The sequence below is a fragment of the Callithrix jacchus genome, chromosome 13 (genome assembly GCF_049354715.1).
Source record: "Callithrix jacchus isolate 240 chromosome 13, calJac240_pri, whole genome shotgun sequence".
NCBI lineage: Eukaryota > Metazoa > Chordata > Mammalia > Primates > Cebidae > Callithrix > Callithrix jacchus.
In genome coordinates this window covers 48,845,608-48,865,753 of record NC_133514.1, presented here as the reverse complement: position 1 = coordinate 48,865,753, position 20,146 = coordinate 48,845,608, and the positions used below count along the sequence as shown (strand labels likewise).

Genomic DNA, 20,146 nt, shown 5'->3' with positions numbered 1-20,146 from the left:
CTCCTCCCTCTTTTTCCCTGATTTATTTCTTTCTTTATTTATATGTTGGCTTATTTTAGAGACAGGATCTCTCTGTGTTTCCCAGGCTGGAATGAAGAAGCTATGTACAAATGTGATTACAGCACACTACAGCCATGACCTCCTGGGCTCAAGCAATTCTCCCACTTCAGACTCCTCCTGAGTACTTGGGAGTACAAGTGCACACCACCACACCCAGCTGGGCAGCCTTTTTAAAATTTTCTTTTCCTCCAAAACTTTCTTATATCCTGATTTTTCCATCACAATCCTCATGTAATATTTGCATATATATTATACACATGCACACATATGCAACTGCACTTTATATACATCTGCCTTGGGGTCCCAGAGAGCTTAATGTGTTGGTGGGGTCAGTGTCTCCAGAGTGGCAGCGTGAAGAGCAGACCCTCTCTTAGAGGCAGTGCAGGTGCATGCCATGAGCTCAGGTGAAGGCAGTGGAGCTTAGAGGAGATGGCTTGTGGCTTTTTCCTCTGTTGGTCTGTCACTCAGCTGACACTGTCTGCCACCATAGGGATTCCACTGTGGGTTCAATTTGTTCTTATGCTAGGAAATGTTGTTTGTGTATACTCATAATAAGCACTGGTTAAAGAGGGAGCATAAATGCTGAAATACTAGTGAGGGGCCAGGTGTGGTGACTCTTGCCTGTAATCCCAGCACTTTGGGAGGCCAAGGTGATGGATCACTTAAGGCCAGCATGGTGAAACCCTGTCTCTACTAAAAATATAAAAATTAGCCGGGCGTGGAGGTGCATGCCTGTAGTCCCAGTTACTTGGGTGGCTGAGGCATGAGAATTGCTTGAACCTGGAAGGTGGAGGTTGCAGTGAGGCGAGATCCTGCCACTATGGTCCAGCCTGGGTGACACAGTGAGACTCTATCTCAAAAAAAAAAAAAAAAATTGGAAAAAAAGAAATACTAGTAAGAAGTATTTTAAAAATTATAATCATAATCATACTAGAATGAGTGGGGAGTGTTCTCTCCTCCAAAAAGAAGTTTTCTGGAGAGATTGTTGGAGAATTTAATTATTCCTTAAATGTTTGATAAAATTACCAGTAAAGCCATCTTGGTCTGGGCTATTCGTTTCTGGGAAGTTTTAAAATTATTAATTCAGCTGGGTGCGGTGGCTCACTTCTGTAGTCCCAGCAAGCACTTTGGGAGGCTGAGGCGGGTGGGCTGAGGTCGGGAGTTTGAGACCAGCCTGACCAACATGCAGAAACCCCATCTCTACTAAAAATACAAAATTATCCAGGCATGGTGGCACATGCCAGTAATCCCAGCTACTCAAGAGGCTGAGGCAGGAGAATCGCTTGAACCTGGGAGATGGAGGTTGCGGTGAGCCGAGATTGCATCATTGCACTCCAGCCTGGGCAACAAGAGTGAAACTCCATCTCAAAATAATAATAATGATAATAAATTTTAAAGAGTAAATTACTAATTCAGTCTCTTTACTTGTTACAGGTCTACTGAGATTTGCTATTTCTTCCTGATTTAGTTTTGGTCATTTGTGTCTTTCTAGAAATTTTTCCATTTCCTACAAGTTATGTAATCTGTTGGCATACAGTTGCTCATAATATTCCATTACAGTCCTTTTTATCATTGTAAGGCTGATAATAATATTAACCTTTTCATTCCTGATTTTAGTAATTAGTCTTTTCTTTTTTTCCTATGTCAGTCTAATAAAGATTGCTTAATTTTGTCTATCTTTTTCAAGATTCAAATTATGGTTTGTTGATTTTCTCTATTTTTCTATTCTCTATTTTATTACTGTAATCTTTGTTATTTTCATCTTTCTTTTTTTTTTATTTTGGTTTAATTTATTCCATTTGGTCCACTATCTTATTGTAGAAGATTAGGTTATTAAGTTGATATCTTTCTTCTTTCTTAATATAGGGTTTTATGGCTGTAAACTTCCTTCAGAATACTCCTGTAGCTGTATCCCATAAGTTTTGATATGTTTTGCCCTTATCTCTTTGCATTCATCTCAGTGTTTTCTAGATTCCCTTTTGGGGGAGAAACTTCCTTGTTATTCCATCTTTGACCTACAGATTGTTCTTTTTCTGTTTTGTGGTGTTTTATTTTTGAGATGAGATCTCACTAGACTGCCCAGGCTGGTCTCAAACTCCTAGGCTCAAGCCAATCTCCTGCCTTGGCTCCCCAAACTGCTGAGAACACAGGCATGAGCCACCACAGCCAGCTCAATCCATGTTTTTTTTTTTAATGTGTAGGTTGTTCATCACCTATATATTTGTGAATTTTTGAATTCTCCAATCTTCTTTCTGTTATGATTTCTAATGCTATTGTATTTTAATCATAGAATATATATTGGGTGATTTCAATTCTTTTGTTTCATGGCCTAACATGTGGTTTATCCTTGAGAATGTCACATTCTACTGTTGTAGATTAGAGTGTTCTATAGGGGTCCATCTGTTAGGTTTATTTGGCTTATACTGTGTTTAAGTCTTCTGTTTCCTTGTCGATCCTCTGCCTTGTTGTTTTATCTATTATTGAATGTGGAGTGTTGTGGTAACTATTATTCTTAAGTTGTCTGTTTTTCCTTTAAATTCTGTCCGCTTTTGCTGCATATATTTTGGGAGTTTGTTGTTGGATGTATATATGTGTGTATTGTTCATCCTTTCTGATGGAATGAACTTTGTCATTATTAAATGTCTTTTTTTAATCCCTTGTAATTTTTTTTCTGAAGTCTATTTTGTCTAATATTAGTATGGTCACACCCATTTTCTTATGATTGCTGTTGTTACATCTTTTTCCATTTTTTTACTTTCAATGTATTGCTATCTTTGTATTGCAAATAAAATTTGTATCTAAATTTTTTTTTATATAGCATATAGTTAGATTTTGTTCTCTTATCCACTCTGACAGTCTCTGCCTTTTGATTGTATTGCTCATTTCATTCATATATAATCTTATTGATGTCATTTGGTTTGCCACTTACTTTTTGTTTCCTATATGTCTCATCTTCTTTTCTCCCTCTATTCCTCGTATACTACTTTTTAAAAATTATTTTCTTAGTGGTTGCTCTCAAGCTTAACATGCATAACTTGTCGGAATCTACTTAAGATTTCCACTATATTCTAGTGTAAGATATATATATAAATAAAATTGTACCCCAAATAGCTGTTTCCTATTCTTTTTTTTGCACTCTGTTGTTATACACATTTGCTCTCCATGTTACAAACCTAACAATACATTGTTATAATTGTTACTTTGTGTCATTTCATGTTTTTTAAATAATTTGAGAGAAGAAATGAGAACAAGCATATATTTATAGCATATCTTGTATTAGCCTTCTAATTTTACCTTTTCATTTGTTCCTGTGGATTTGAGTTACCATCCCGTAGCATTCTCTTTGCATAGTACAGCTTTGCTCCCAATCATCTCCTCTGTCCTGTCATTATGAAATAGATTACATTCCTACATATTCCTACATATTATTGGGCCAGTGGGATAATTACTTATGCATATATTTGTTTTAAACGATTGCCTTTTAAACTAAGAGAAGAAAGAAGAAATATACACTTATACTGTCTTTTATAATTATGCAATTATCTTTACTAGAGCTCTTTGTTCATGCAGATTCAAATTACTGTCTAGGGTTACTTGCTTTCAACCTAAAGAAATTCCTTTAGTATTTATTAAGTGAGTCTACTAGCAATAGTCTTTCAGTTTTGGTTTATCTAGGAATGTCTTTATTTTGTCTTAACTTTTGAGAGCTAGTTTGGCTGGATATAAAATTCTTGGTTGGCAGTATTTTTAAATAAATTTTGGCAGTATTTTTAAATTTTGGTTAATCTTAATAGGGTTCCCTCATAAATGATGAGTCATTTGTCTGTTACTTTTTTTCTTGCTTTGGCTTTCAGCATTTTTACCATGATGTGTCTGTTGTTGATCTCTTTGGATTTATCCCACTTGGAGTTCGTTGTAATTCATAAGTGTATAGATTAACTTTTTCAGTAACTTTAGTACATTTTCAGCCATTATTCTTTGGATTTTTGTTTCTGCTTATTTCTCTCTCTCTTCTTTCCTGTGATACTTCTATAATGTGTATGTTGTGATCAGTGATATCTTGTGTTGGTTTTTTTTTCCCTGAGGCTCTACTTGTTTCTCTTCAATCATTTTTCTGTTACTTAGAATGCACAGTCTATATCAATCAAAAGTTTGCTAAATCTCTCTTATGCCAGTTTAGATTGCCACTGTTAGGCTCTAGGTAATTTTGTTGTTGTTGTTGTTGTTATTGTATTTTCAATACCAGGCATTCCATTGTTTTTTTCATTGATAATTCTGTTTCTTTAGTGATATTCTCTATTTGATGCAACAGTGCCATTATACCTTGCTTTGCTTCTTTAATCATTGTTTCCTTTAGTTCTTTGAACATATTTGTAATGGCTATTGTGAAGTCTTGGTTAAGCTGGATATCTAGGCCTTCCCACAGGTAGTTTCTATTGCCTTATTTCCTGTGTATGCATCACACTTTCCTTTGCTTGTCTCATTTTTTGTTGCTAAAAACTGGACATTTTGATAGCATATTGTATTAACTCTGAATAATGATTTTCTTCTTCTCCCTAGAACTTCTTATTGTTTTCGTGTTTATTTAGTAACTTTGTTGTACTATTTTATTAAAGTCTGTTTTCCTTGCAATGTGAATCCTCTGATGTCACTCCTCTGAGGGCACAGCCTTGGATCTGGTACAGTCACCCTGGGATAGCAGTGACTTAGCAGAGCTCTCTTTGTTTCTTTGCCTCATATTTCTGTTAAGCTGTCTGCTTAGTTTGTGTCACATCCAGCTGTTAGTTTCCACTAACTGCTGGCTGATTGCTTTATTGTTTTCCTCTATGCCTGGGGCATAAATTGCTCTGGAGTCTGATCCAACTAAAGTCAGGCCCATTTGTAGGGGTCATTTTTGAATGTAGCCTTTGAGGTTTGTTCTGACCCCAGAAAGGTTCTTCTTAACTGTCTCTTTCTCTAATTCTAGTAAAATTGCTGACCTGGCATTAAGCTTGTTACTCTCATAAAGCTTCTAGCCTCCTCTCAATTGCTTACTACCAAAATTTCTACTGTTTTTGAAAGCACTGTTAACACTTGAGCTTCCTCCTATGCTGTCCTAAATAAAGTCAGTTTTTGGTCGCAGAGCTTTGGAACTCTTTGTTCTTATGGCCTGCCTATATGGCCGGGGAAAAATTTGTGAGTTGACTGGGGACATCAACTCACTTGCCTGAGTGAGCCCTCCTGAAGTTTATGGGCAGGATGGGCAGGACACTGGGTAGAGGCTGTAGCCTCTGGTCTTTTTAGCTTGCCTCTCCTTACATGGAATTTCTACCCTGTGAATGAACTGGGCTGAGATCAGTTGGGACCATGCTATCATTAGCCTGCCATTCCTCGAATAGATTTTCTGCCTTAAGAGTGGAGGTGAGGAAAGGGTGCAACAAGGAAGGCCACGTGGTCATAGGAAGCCTATGGCCTCTTGACTGCATTCACCTGTAATTTAATCTCTGCAACAGGAATGTGATGATGCCTGCCTTTTGCTGGAGGTGTCATAGACTTTGTTGGGAAATGAGGAGAGAGGAAACCTTGTTTTTTGCCACACCCACTCAGTGTAGAGCTTCCCTGTGCTGAACTGAGGAAGGGAGAAGGAAGGAGTGGGTTGTGACTCAAGTGCCACAGACTCTCACTGTGGAAGTAAGAGATTTAATAGATTTTCTTGAAAGAAGATATTTATTAATCTGCTGAAATTCCCTTGGACAATTTTCAGAGACTCAAAATGGTTACTCTTTTACACATTAATATTTCGTCAGTTATGGTTGTTTTTCTGGCAAGTGAGTCTGTGGAGCTTCTCAGCTCACTATTCTTTAAGTGAGACTCATATGTTTTAACTGTGTTTAAGGTTCAAACACAGTATATATGTGGATAAGTCATGTTTCTCTTGCTAATTGATTGAAACCAAATTATACAGCAAGCATTTCTTTTAAATGAGCAAGAATAAGAACATTATCTTTATATTCTATAAATAACATTAAAGATTGTTTTGGCAATTATTATTATATCTTTTAAAAATAGAGACAGGATCTCACTATATTGACCAGTCTTGTCTCAAACTCCTGCGAAACTGAAGCAGTCCTCTTGCCTTAGCCTCCCAGGTAGCTGAAACTATAAGCACATACCACTATGTCTGTAATTTTATTATATTTTTTTAATAATATGCTTGCCTCAAATGTTTTATTTAAAATCTCTAGCATATCATATATGTGATTTTATGGATATTTTTACTTAGAGGTTAAACTTTTTTAAAATTAATTAAAGTCCAGTTTAAAATCAATATTAAATAAGATAACATGAGGAGTGCAGGTATTTTAAGAATTCTAGTGGTGGGACTTGAAGGGCTTGGACTGAAGTGTGCAAGACATTGATTTGGTCCCAGCAATGATATGAGACATGTGAGGACTGCACAGCTGTGTGACTCAAGATGTCACTCTCGGCTAGTAGGAGAGGTGGCACTAGACCCTGGGTCTCCTGACCAGCATCTGACCGCATCAAGAGGCACTAAAACCAAAATGTTCCAGGCATAATGACAGCAGACAGAATCTGTAGCCTAAGACTTCCAAGGCATTCAGCTGGAATCTGATCAAGGCTCTCCATTTGCTGTTTTGTCTGTTTGAGCTAAAAATCACCAAGAAGCACATGTGTGACCAAATTGCCACCCTGCAGCCAACATTGGCCAGGATTTCTGCCTCTCAGAGGATTAATGGTGATAGACCAATTTGGAAAATTTTCTGTAAGGTATACAACAGGAAAAAAAGTGGTAAAGGTATTTGCAGTATTAACATTTCTAAGCTTACAATGTTTTTAAAAATTAGTTTTATTTGTATGACCAAAATTAGATGTGTTTCTGCCAGAATAGCATTTCTTCTGTGAGGACTCTACATTTTTATTATTAACACTCTATTTTACTGGATTTGCTTTCCTGCAATTAAGGTCATTTTTAATCAAAACAAAACCATGTTTCTCCTTATCTGCATAAAAGGCACTGTCAGGCCTGTAGAGAGGATGGGCACCTGCTCTCCTAACCCTTTGGCTTCTGTCTATTTCATGGTGGCAAGATGTCATCATAAAGCCCAGACGATCCATCTCCATTATCTCTGGTTAACCAGGGGCCTCACATTCACAGCTACAGTTTTCATGTTTCCATTTATCAACCTTGTAGAAATATTTTAAACAAAGAAATCTGACATTATAATGCATTTAACAATGAGAATTTATTCAGAATCTATAAGGAACGTAAACAAATCAATGAGAATAAGGCAAATAACCCCACTATAAACTGGGCAAAGGCCATAAACAAACACTTCTTTTGTAAGTCTCAAAAGAACACTTACAAGTGACCAACACACACAGGAAAAAAAGCTCAACATCACTAACCATCAGAGAAATGCAAATCAAAACCATGACAAGACACCACCTCCCAGCAGAAAGTCTATTATTAAAAAGACAAAATTAAAAAAACAAACCATGTTGGTGAGGCTGCAGAGAAAAGGGAACACTTATACACTCTTGGTAAAAATGTAAAATAATTCAGCCACTATAGAAAGCAGTTTGGAGATTTCTCAAAGAACTAAAATAGAACTACCATTAGACCCAGCAATCCCACTACTGGGTATATGCCCAGAGGAAAATAAATCAGTGTGCCAAAAAGACACTTGCACCTGTATATTTATTGTAGCACAATAGCAAAGATACAAAATCAAGCTAGATGTTCATCAGTAGTGGATGAAGAAAATGTGATATATATATGCACCATGAAGTACTACACAGCCATGAAAAAGAATGAAATCATGTCCTTTGCAGAAACATGGATGCAGATGGAGGTCATTATTCTAAGTGAATTAATGCAGAAACAGAAAAACTAAATATAAGTACATTCTCATTTATACATGGAAGCTAAGCACTGGGTACTTATGGACATAGATATGGGAACAATAGAAACTGAGGACTCCAAAAGGAAAGAGGTAGAAAAGTGAGAAAGGCCTGAAAAACTTCCTTTTGGGTACTACACTCACTATCTGGGAGACGAAATTAATAGAAGCACAAATCTCAGCAGCATGCAGTATACCCTTGTATCAAACCTACACATGTGCCCCTGAACCTCATACTAAAAGTAGAAAAGAACTGAATCATATCAGACGGTTTAGTAAGGTTTAGAATTTCAACCAGGATATCTGACTGTAAATCCACACACTTCCAAAACCAGCATATTGGTTGCTTTGGGAACCATCACTGGTGGCGGGACGGGGGGAATTTTATCAAATGTCATCATTCTTAAACTATGACATTTAATTTTTTTTTTTTTTTTTTGAGACCGAGTCTTGCTTTGTCACCAAGGCTGGAGTGCAATGGCACATTCTCGGCTCACTGCAACCTTCGCCTCCCGGGTTCAAGCAATTTCTGGCTAATTTTTGTATTTTTAATAAAGACTGGGTTTCACCATATTGACCAGGCTGGTCTCAAACTTCTGACCTCAAGTGATCTTCACACCTCGGCCTCCCAAAGTGTTAGGATTACAGACGTGAACCACTGCGCCCGGCCTAATTTTTTGTTTAAAAAATAAAAAGAGGAAAAACTAGAAATTAAAAAACAAATAAAAAATTTTATTTTAGTACTTTTTCAAGTCACAAATAAGTAAGATATTGAATTGAGCAGGCCCTTCAGGCACATCATGGTTTTCAGCACTGGAATAGGTTCCAGTGAATCCCTAAATGGAGGACATTTAATGGGGGGACATCCCTATATGCTTTCAATCAGAAAGAAGAGAAAGGGCTGTGGACATAACAAATTAAAAACAGTAACAAAGAAAAGTGTTGAGGGAGTTTTAGTCTAGAAAACTCTGATTTTCATGAATATTTAAGTTTTTTAATTACATTTTTATACTCTAGTACAGAAGCAGAAACTTCATTTAAGCCCAAGATAAGGAAAAGGATAAAGGCAATAACCTTAAATTTCCAGAAAACAGATTTAATTTAACATAAAGGAAAATTGCCTGGTAATATAGTTTGTTTCTAGGACCATCTTCCCTGAGGTGTGAAAAAAGAAGTCCTTTCCTGATATCAGGTTCAGTTAAATGGTCTCTATGTACTTCCAGAACTTCCTAGAGCCCTGGTCTAAGAGAAGAAAAATTCATTCTTTGAGCCTTTTAAATGGGATTTATGGATCAGGACCCTTCTGAAGGGTCATCCTAGGATTGGACACACTTAGAGTTGGCCTGATGGAGTGGTGAGGAACAGACTCTGAAGCCAGTCTTCCTAGCTCAGGTCCTGGCATCGCCACTTACAGCCGTGTGACTTTGGGCAAATTACTTAATCTTTCTGTGCCTCCATTCTCTCACCAGTGTGATTGGGATAATAACTAGAATTCATCTCCTGGTAGTCCTAAGTATTAAATGGCCTAATTGAATGAGTTAGAGTGCCCTGGAGTATTGCCTGGTCCACTGTAAGCACCATCTCAGTGTTAGTTGTTGTTGTCAGTATTTAGGTTAGGCACCCCCTCGTGTGCTCCAGCAGCACCCCCTTCCCTGGTGCCTTCACCGGCTCCACGTTGAGTGCCCTGCTGTGGGTCACGCTAAGTCGCACAGGCCTCACAACCCTGCTAGCTTTGCTACAGATGTGAAGTAGGGATGGCATGGACAAGGGTGGTTCCTGGCTTTCTTTGTTTCCTGCAGCACTTGGGGTGGCGGGCACATAGTAAGCACTCTACATTTGCTGCATGCATTCCTGGAGCTGGCATCAAAGAGGATCAATCCCCGGCTGGAACTTTCAGAAACACTCTGGCACCGGAGAGCAGAAAATCCTTGCCTTCACAGCATCTGTGTGTCACGCTAGTTTTAAAATGCCAAAGATGAAACCGAGTATAGTTATATAGATCTGATGTCAAGGTTGACTTTGGACTAGCTTGGATTTTTGGCACATAATTTCTCTGATATGTGGCTTAGTGTATGCTCTAATACAAAATTAAAACCCTGGAATGTGCCTTGATTTTATCTCAGCTTTTGAAGAAATGAATGCTTTGTCCAAAGCTAAAGGTCTTGGAGCTACCTAGATGCATTCTGGAGTCTATAAGCAAGACAGAGAGTAGCTGCAGAGGTGACAGTATGTGCCTTAGGACTGGGGCGGGCCGCTGCCCTAACAGCTGCAGGAATAGCGGCCCCAAGGCTGCCGCCGCTTGGCAACCACATGGACTCTCATGAGCACGACCTATGTGTGCCACATACTGCGCATGTGCAAGAAGGCGCGCCGTTTGCCTGGATTAAGGAGCTAATGAAACTGGGGTTTCGGTCTCTCAAGGGGCAGTTACAATTTTTATAGGGTAAAAAAACTGAGAACTAGAATAGCAGTGTCTAACTCCTGACTTAATAAACATCTTGAGCCTCATTTTCCATGCCGTACCCAGAAATAAGATGAATTATGAAGGTTATTCAGCCTTCCAGTTTGGGGATGAAAGTGAAAATTGTAATATATTTGAAAAGCAAAATAAAATATTTTCCTGAGGAACCACATCAAACATTTTAAATGGTAAAATATTCAGTGCGTTTTTCCATAGGAGAAACGTGTTTCACCTGAAATATGCAGATTTCTACCACCCCTTCAACACCCCCCAGAAGAGGTCGTGGCTGTTTTCTGAAGGCACTGTCGGCATGCCTTCTTGATAAGGAAAGATTTGGGGGCGTGCCAGCAGCCACCAGGCAGGCAGGACACATGCAGCAGGAATGGGTGCTGCTTCCAGAATGCTCAAGGGCCAGGACTCTCTTTCTGGCATCTGGCTCTCTCAAGGAACAGGAAGACTGAGGAAGGGATGTAGAGAGAGTGGGGCCAGGCTCATAGGGACGGAGCCTTGGCATCTTCATCCTTCTGTCTTTACGAGAAGTCTGCTCCTGGCACTTGAGTTTTTCCAGAGTGCAGAATCAGAGTGTTCTCTTAACACATGGTGTCCAGAAATCCTAAAAGACTTCTCGAGTTTTTATGAAGGATACCAAATATTCTAGAAATAGTTTCTCAACACGGGATCCTCTGTTTTAATGAGACAGGGTCTCATTCTGTTGTGCAGGCTGGGGTGCATTGGCACAATCGCAGCTCACTGCATTCTCAACCTCCTGGGCTCAAGCGATCCTCCTGCTTCAGCGTCCGGAGTAAGTGGGATGACAGGCGGGTGCCACCACACCTGGCTAATTAAAAAAAAATGTTTAAAGACGTGGTTTCACTATGTTGCCCAGGCTGGTCTCAAATTCCTGGTCTCAAGCAGTCCTCCCATCTTGGCCCCCAAAGTGTTGGGGTCACAGGTGTGAGCCACTGTGTCCCATCCAGAGCCTCTGTTAACATAAGCCAGCTAGCTTTGCCATTCTTGGGGACCCTGATGACACTGTTAACCCCTGCCAGTTCTCCTGAAAAGTGCGGGTGGATCAATAACAGAGCAGAGGGTAGCAGGAAGCACCTTCCATGCCCAGGAGGGCAGTGTTACTGCTTTACCTACAAGTGCATGCAAATTGTTGCATGTTGAGTACTGTTATTTAAAATCACTGTTGAATGACAATTAGCAATAACAGGAGCCTTCATGTGTCCTCGTGGTGGTATGCGTGCATCACAATTTCTCCAAGCCCCTGGCTTGCTCATTTCATCCAGGTGAGGAGTCTGGAGTAGAGCAGGGCCTCTGAAACATCGGTGTGAACATCACTTGGATGGGCATCTGGTTAACATGCAGGCTTCGGTTCCAAGGTCTAGGCAAGGCTCAAGATCATATTTCTGTTAAGGCAGGGATGCTGCAGTTGCTGGTCTGTGGACCACACTCTGAGGAGCAAGGGTTGGATGTGCTATTTCATCCTCCTGTGAGGTAACTATTCTCAGCCTCATTTTATAGATGAGGAAATGCACCCAGCTTGACCTAACAGGTGGCAGGGTTGGAACCCAAAGTTGGTTCTAACTGGCCTCTGTAAAAACTTCATACTGCCTCCCATTTTCTTCAGGGGCTTGGAAGGGTAGTTGCAATTTCAGGCACAAACCCTCTTAGTAAGAGGTAGCTTAGCCATTATGAAAATCTATAGCACCATAAATGTGGAATTATGAGTAATTCCTTTAATTCTTTTTTTTTCCCACTTAGTACTATAGCTAATGTGTAAGGTACACTCAAATCTGCTAATTCAGAGACTCTTTTGCATATTAGGAAGCTATTTTAATGATGTTTAATCTGAACTAATTTATTTAATACATGTGGAATCCACCTTATTGGCTTGCTAGCTCCTTGAGGCCACCCACTTTATATGTGCGAACATTCCTATCAAACGACGGGGCTGGTGGGAGTGCACGCAGAGTGTTTGCATTTCTACATAAAGTCCTCTCTGTGCCGCGTTTCTCTAAGCTCCAAGGATACACTAGATTATTCATGCTATAGACTAATGTCCAGAAGTATCAAACTATTACCATGTTTTGAGTCTGTGGGAATATAAAGTTTGCGTTATTTTTAAATCCTCATTCATGATTTTAAGCATAACAAAATTACTTAAAATGTACTGTTTTGTTTTCTGAAGGCCAAATACCAGGGATTAAATTTTATGTGGAAAATTTCATCTCAGAGCAAAATTTTATAGCATAGTCATAAACCTCAAAGAATGGGAATTTGCAACAGACAGAGCCATGATTCTTAACAAGAGTTGCATTAACAGGCAGACGAGACACATAAAATGGCTCCAAGAGCCTCATGGCAGCATGTGGAGATGCAAACTCTTGTATGTGGATTTGCAAGTTAACTCATCCCCTTAGTGCCCAAAAGAAGTTGGGCAATCAGGCTAAAAAAATATCAATGTAAGTCATCATCAGTCCACTGGCATCCTTCGGTTAGTTTCAGTGGCTGCTACATTTGTTGACTGTTAGGTAATTCTGAGCTCACTGGCCACTGAGCAAAACAATGGGTGAGTGGCTGGGTGGGAGTGTCAGAGTCAGATTGCCTCAGCTCCAACTCCTCGCCGGCCTCTCACCAGCAGTTTGCCCTGGGACAGAAGACTCACCCTCTCTGAGCCTCAGTTTCCCCCTCTGTAAAGTGGTAACAAGAAAAATGTGCCTCACAGGGTTGGCGTGAAGATAAGAGATAATATAGTACTTGAAAGTGCCTTCCACATAGCAGTAAATCTTTATGAATGTTTACAAATGCTAAATTTATGCTGCAGAACCATTAAAAAGGTATTTCTAATCCTTTTTTTCTTCTTATTTTATTTTACTTAAAGTTCTAGGACACATGTGCTGAACGTGCAGGTTTGTTACATAGGTATACATGTGCCATGGTAGTTTGCTGCACCTATCAACCTGTCATCTAGTTTTTAAGCCCTGCACGTATTAGGTACTTGTCCTATTGCTCTCCCTCCCTTTGTCCCTCACCCCTCGACAGGCCCAAGTATGTGATGTTCCCCTCCCTGTGTCCATGTGTTCTCATTGCTCAACTCCCACTTTTGAGTAAGAACACGTGGTATTTGCTTTTCTATTCCTGTGTCAGTTTGCTGAGGATGATGGTTTCCAGCTTCATTCACGTTCCTGCAAAGGACATGAGCTCATTCTTTTTTGTGGCTGCATAGTATTCCATGGTATATATGTGCCACATTTCCTTGCCCAGTCTATCATTGATGGACATTTTCAGGTTGGCTCCAAGTCTTTGCTGCTGTGAACAGTGCTGCAGTAAACATACGTGTGCATGTGTCTTTATAGTAGAATGATTTATAATCCTTTGGGCTTATACACAGTAATGGGATTGCTGGGTCAAATGGTATTTCTGGTTCTAGATCCTTGAGGGATTGCCACACTGTCTTCCACAATGGTTGAACTAATTCACACTCCCACCAACAATGTAAAAAAAAAAACTAACAATCCCTTCAAAAACTGGGCAAAGGATATGAACAGACACTTCTCAAAAGAAGACATTTATGCTGCCAACAAACACATGAAAAAAAAAGTTCATCATCACTGGTCGTTAGAGAAATGCAAATCAAAACCACAATGAGATATCATCTCATGCCAGTTAGAGTGGCGATCGTTATTTCTAACTCTTCAAGTGATCTTTATCTGTGAGAATTTCTGTTGTGAGTGAAGCTTCCGTGGTGGGGCACGCTGTGGAGGGGGAGGCAGCAGGGTGCGCCGAGAAGCCCTGGGGGTCAGAGCCGGGGCGAGGCCCAGGGCTGGGCAAGATGCTATAACTGGGCTTAGAGATGACAGACAGATTCTGGTAGAGCAGAGCTTCACTTTAGCACTCAGAAACTTTTTTCTGAAGCTAATGAGCTGAGTAGCCCCTGAGCTACTCATACTTGGAGTGGCTGAATGAGAGCTGAAATCTCAACTGATCACTTCCAATCAGATCCCTGCCCTAAGCTGCCTCTTTTTGGCCATTCACCACAGCAAGGTTCCACCCACCTTAGCTTGTCCCATGCAGGTCTCAACTGATAGCTGATCCCTAGAGCGTGTTTGGTTCCTTAAAAAAGTAACTACCTGGAGATGGAAGCTTCGATGAGCTCAGCCACACAGAAACACTTATCTGTAGGACTCCATTGAAGGTCCAGTGCATTTCCTCCTAAGGACTGTAAACACTCGGGTAAATATTTGTCCGATGGATTAAAGAACTGAAGACCTTTATAGAGGAAACCTGAAGATATCCTTACAGTCTCAAGTCCTTTTGCTACCAACAAACTTTTCTGAAAGTGTGTGTCTTCGGTGACCCTGCCTTGCTCCATTTTCAAGGTCTCTGCTGCACACGTGGATGCCTCTTAAGCTCTGAGGTATTCTGGTGACTACACAAAACTCCCATTAGAAGTGATAGCCATCAGAGTACTCATGTGAAAGCCGCAATGTAAAGATGATGTGGGAGGAGAGAGTTCCGAATGCAAATGTTTTTACACTTTCATACTTGTGTGTTCCACAGGCTTCTCTCTCCCACACCCTCTGCCATTTTCTCTGAATGACGGGAAAAGAAATTTTGGCAGGTCTCAGCTAAAGAGCCCAGTGATGCCCATGCTGTCATTTAGGGTAGGGGTGTGCTGTGTATCAGGGCATGAACCATGAGTCACAACTTGACCTCGGAACTTCCTTCTGAAGCAAGCACCATCTTCAGGTTGTGCTTAAAAGGGAATTAAGAATAAAACTCAAGGGCACTACCTAGTGCATCCACCCAGACAGCCCCTCAGCAGGGGCTGGGAGAGGTCCTGTGCCTCTGTTAAGCCACAAATCCCAAGACAGCCTCTATGCCGTGCCCCAGACACAGGAACGTTCAGCGTGTGTGTGTGTGTGTGTGTGTGTGTGTGTTAGGTGTGGGAAATGTTTTCAAAGTAAACTTTCATTCATAAAGTCAAAAGTTTTGAAAGTGATTTTTAAGTGGGTTGAACTGTGAGAACATTAAACTGAGTGAGCAAAGAGCTTAATTAAGATCAGCTCCGTAGCCTGGCCCGGTGGCTAATGCCTGTAATTCCAGGACTTTGGGAGGCCAAGGTCAGTGGATCACTTGAGGTCAGGAGTTCCAGAACAGCCTGGCCAACATGATGAAACCCCATCTCTACTAAAAATGCAAACATTACAAAAATTAATTGGGCGTGTTGACGCCCGCCTGTAATCCCAGCTACTCATGAGGCTGAGGCAGGAGAATCACTTGAACCCGGGAGGCAGAGGTTGCAGTGATTGAAGATATCGCCATTGCACTCCAGGCTGGTTGACACAGTGAGGAGGGAGGGAGGGAGGGAGGGAGGGAGGGAGGGAGGGAGGAGAGAAGGAAGTGAGGAAGGGAGAAAGGAAGGGAGGGAGGAAAGGAGGGAGGGAGGGAGGGAAGGAAAAGATCGGCTTCCATGGCCGAGATGCCCAGTGACAACGAAGTCAGCCAAACACAGGAAATGCATTGAGACACTGGGGAATAGCCTGTGGCCATTAAAATGAAAAAAACATACATTTAAAAAAATATATATGAAGTATTCATTTTATATAATGTTAAACCCCAAAGCAGGCAATTTATAACCATTTCAAAATGCAAATATGTCCATTAGCAAAGGACAGGAGAACTTTCCGAGTATCACGAAGTTCACCAAAGCCCTAATTTTTTTTTTGAGACAGAGTTTTGCTCTTCTCGCCCAGGCTGGAGTGCAATGGCGTGATCTCAGCTCACTGCAAACTCTGCCTCCCAGGTTCAAGCAATTCTCCCGCCTCAACCTCCCTAATAGCTGGGATTATAGGCATGTGCCATTACACCCAGCTAATTTTTGTGTTTTTAGTAGAGACAAGGTTTTACCACTTTGGCCACGCTGGTTTTGAACTCCTGACCTCAGGTGATTCGCCTACCTTGGCCTCCCAAAATGCTGGGATTACAGGCTTGAGCCACCCTGCCCAGCCCCCAAAGCCCTAATTTTAAGAAACAGACAGGTACAGTGGTCTGCAGCACTCCTGGCTGAGGCCCTGGCTTGAAAGCAAGCCTACCACATGACTGAGCCTGACCAGGAAGTGCCCGTGGCAAGGAGCCACAGGGCTCCAGGGACTAGGGAGGCTGGCAGCCAGGGAGGGGTGGCTTGAAGTGACAGCAGCTTCTAATACTCTCTGAACCTGCCTCTTCCTGAGGGCAATTCCCTCTTCATTCCCCTGGCAGCATGACTCTGAGAAGAAGTCAGGGAAAGTCTGACACAGGGAGGAAAGTTCCACTTTTAATTTGGAAATTGCTCAGGAAGAATCACACAGTCTGGATTTCCCAGGCAGCTGTATATTAATACAGTTGTCACTTTTCTTGCTGAAATTCCCTGGTTTCTTTTTATCCATGTGAAGCCTCTGGAGATTCTTCTGGGTGGTTCTTTTGTTGCTTTTCTGCCCCTGCTCCCAAAAATGAGAACATGAGAAAGTGATGTCTTCCAGCCACCCAGAGGACCCGGCAGTGACATCAGGGCCCAGTCCTTGCTGTCATGCCCCAGGTGATGTGCCGGGCTGACAGCGGGCAGGTTGCTAACGTCAACTGTCCTGGTTTCTAAGGCTGGTAGTAACCAACAGAGTTTAGTTTTGCTTTGACAACTCCTCCCACAGCCAAAACTATTGTTGTGGCCCACATGTCATTCCTATTTACCCTAAATAAGGAAAAACAAGGGCTATTCTGGGCACCGGGCAGTGCTTGTGGTGGTGGTTATTTGCAGTGTTACCATGGCAGGCTGGCCTTTCCACTGCAGCCACCCCGTGATTTTCTCTGAAAACTGCGACAGACAGAATCGCAGCCTGCCCTGAATTTTCTTCACACAGCCTGGGGGCATCCAAATGCACAGGAGATGTTTTACACTCAGATGAAACAAACTGTTTAGACCTAGGGAAAAGAGACTGCACTTGAACAAAATGAAGCAAGAGAAAGCGCCCTCCTGAGACATGTCTCTGCTTTCAGGTTTGAATTGCCTGGGATTCTTTTCTCTAATTTCTGATCCTTATAAACTAAAACTGGGTAGGAACATTGAGCGTCCTGACTTTGAAGGAGTCTGTGGTGTTTTTGTGTTACCATACATGGGGAATAATAATGTGAGGCAGAGGGAGAGGGAAGGAATGGGAGAGCCGAGAGGGGAAGAGAGAGCCGGAGGGAGAGGAGCAGGCAGTGTTTCCTGCTGTGGGTAGGACCTCACCCCTTACCAGTGCAGAGCTTGGCTGCAAGAGCCCCTGCGAGCTGCTCCTATCAGTTAGAGGCTGTAGAGAGGGAGCATCAGGAGAGGACAGCCTGGCTCGCAGCCTGAGGGGCGCTGTGGGTGCTCCCAGCTGGGTGCGCACACTCCGGGGAGCGGATCTGCGAGGGAGAAGCATGCCGGCCTAACGTGAGTGTCCTGCCTGTCACGGTCCTGTCTTGGTAAGCGCCCTCTGCGGTCCTTCCACGCTGAAAGCTTCCAGCAGAGATCAAGGGAAGGAATATTGTGTGAGATTTGCAGATTTCCTCTTTTCTGTCTGGACTGATTTGGTATTTGCCTGTTGAAAAGATTATTGAACGCAGTGAGACAAGATGAGCCATCTAGCTGCATTCTTGTCTGTGTGTGTGACACGTCCAGGTGTGAGGCCAAACCCCAGAGGTGCAGACTGCTCACTGACAGACGTTGCTGTAAACGGCACTGCCCTGGGTGTCCAGCTGGTCTCAAGATCAGAGACCCCGGACTTATTCTCTGCTCAGTAACACGGCGGGCTTCCTGCCGCAGAGTTCCTGGTTTCTGTTGATGACAGTTGGTAATTGGTAGCCACAGTCTGCGGTCAGAGCCACAGCATTTGAGTCTAGCACCTGGGGTGGGCCCCGCTGATACAGTAGAGAGAGAGTGAACAAGGCAGACAGAAACACACCCCCCCCACCCCCCGCCACGTTCACACACTCTCCCACACCACACGCCGGCTATAACTGCAGCTCTGAGCTGCCTGGAGAGGAGATTGCCGGAAGCTGAAGGGATGCTTTGAACGTAGAGGGCTGCGTCACGGTTGGACTCCCACTTGCAGAGGACCTGATTATGTCCAGTGACCACCTGAACAACAGCACATTGAAGGAGGCTCAGTTCAAAGACCTGTTCTTTAAAAAAGGTACATTTCCTGGGAACTGCTGTGGATGATGCATGCTCTTTCAGGTTTGCATGGTTCCTCTTGGAGTTTGGTCTGAGGACAGAGTTGAAAAGAGGAGAAGCTGTTTCTCAAGAAGTTTGTTTCTACCTAAGAGAGTTCTGTCAACTCAGAACATTTCAGGGTGGGACTCCCTTTAGGAAGATGCATGTCAGGCTTTTTCAGCTTCTTTCAAGTCTGGAATTAGTTTGTTCCTGTTGGAGGTGCTATGCATGAGTACACAGTTTGTTGCTTTGGAGTTTTATTTTTTTCAAATGTCTATATATGAGGCTCAGACCTCCTCTGGAATTTCTGTTACTCATTGATAGGTCCTTTTTCTTCATCCTGTTGAGTTGAAAACTGCATTTTAAAGAAAAGGTATTTCTCAGGATGTGGCTGGTTCATTGGACACTTTCTTAAGTCATCCATGTAGTGACAGGAGCTATTAGGACGGAGAACTGTGACTCCAAGAGACAGAGAGCCAAAGAGAGTGAAAGACAGACAGACTGACTGTGGGACGAGAGCCTCAGAAGCAAGCACACTCCCCTGTGGAGAAGGTTTCATTCCATGTACAGCTGTATTTTTTTTCTGATGCACTTTCCTAAATTAATAATGTGGAGGTGGAGGTGAGGGTGGATTTTAAATGAATCCTATAGGGAGAATTCTGGCTTATGTATGTATTTTTTTTCCATTTATAGCATGGCAGAGGGATAGACTTTTAAAAGGTTTATAATTGCTCTTATTCCTCTGCTGATTTTTTAGAAAATCCTGTCAGTCATCTTTGATCAGAAGATATTTAGGTAAATTTCTTTCTGAAAAGATCATGAAACTCTAGATTCTAGAATGTGTGGTGAGAAGTCATTGTAGTGGATGAATGCTTGGGCCTTCATAGAGTGAGGAGATGCCACTCCACCCAGACGGGCTCGTGGAGTCTGCATTCAGGGATTCCCTAGTCCGTCCAGTCATCACTGGTTCCTGCCACCTGGCAGTGCCGTCCAAGGTACCTGGCCTTGGGCAGGTGTCAGGTAGCTGTGCCCGGGCCACACCTGCCCTCCACGTTCATCTCTCCCCCTACAGATCATAGGGACGGTTTCCTCCTTTTATTATCATACAAACGATGTACACAAATACATGGTTACAAATAGGCAGCTTAGACCAACCAGGAGGCTCTTTTCTCAGTGACAGATCACACCCTCTTAGAGTAGTAATTTTTGAATAATTGTTGCAAAATATGAAAACTTTTAGCAAAACTTCTGCACCACTAAAGTCATCAGGAAGCATTTGGGAGAATACGTGTCTGTACTAGATGCTGTTGAAGGAGGTCAGGCCATTGGGGTCCCTTCCTTCTTAAGTATTCTCCACCAGCTTCTAAATAGGGGATGCCAACTTTGCGCCAGGCACACACTACCTGCTGAGACACTACACATGAGCAAGGTGTTGACCTAGGGCTCACTCTAGGGAGGAAGATGACCAGAAAGTGGACATTACCAAGACAGTGCTAAGTGCTGCAA

The 20,146-nt window shown here is 42.1% G+C and overlaps 1 protein-coding gene across 21 annotated transcripts in view; it reads left to right on the top strand.

The window, feature by feature from the left end:
• Nucleotides 1–20,146, top strand: part of LDLRAD4 (low density lipoprotein receptor class A domain containing 4) — a 436,878-nt gene that overhangs the window by 378,743 nt on the left and 37,989 nt on the right. For 2 of the 21 annotated variants that reach the window (XM_017963853.4, XM_017963852.4), the window contains exon 1: nt 17,835–18,620. The exons of 16 other annotated variants lie outside the window; for them this stretch is intronic. In XM_017963853.4, coding sequence (XP_017819342.2) covers nt 18,551–18,620 — 70 coding nt within the window. In that variant the 5' untranslated portion in view covers nt 17,835–18,550. Of the gene's footprint in view, nt 1–17,318; nt 17,461–17,834; nt 18,621–20,146 lie in introns of those variants that run through there. 3 more of the 21 variants (XM_008979463.5, XM_035270493.3, XM_008979464.5) reach the window with 3 other exon arrangements.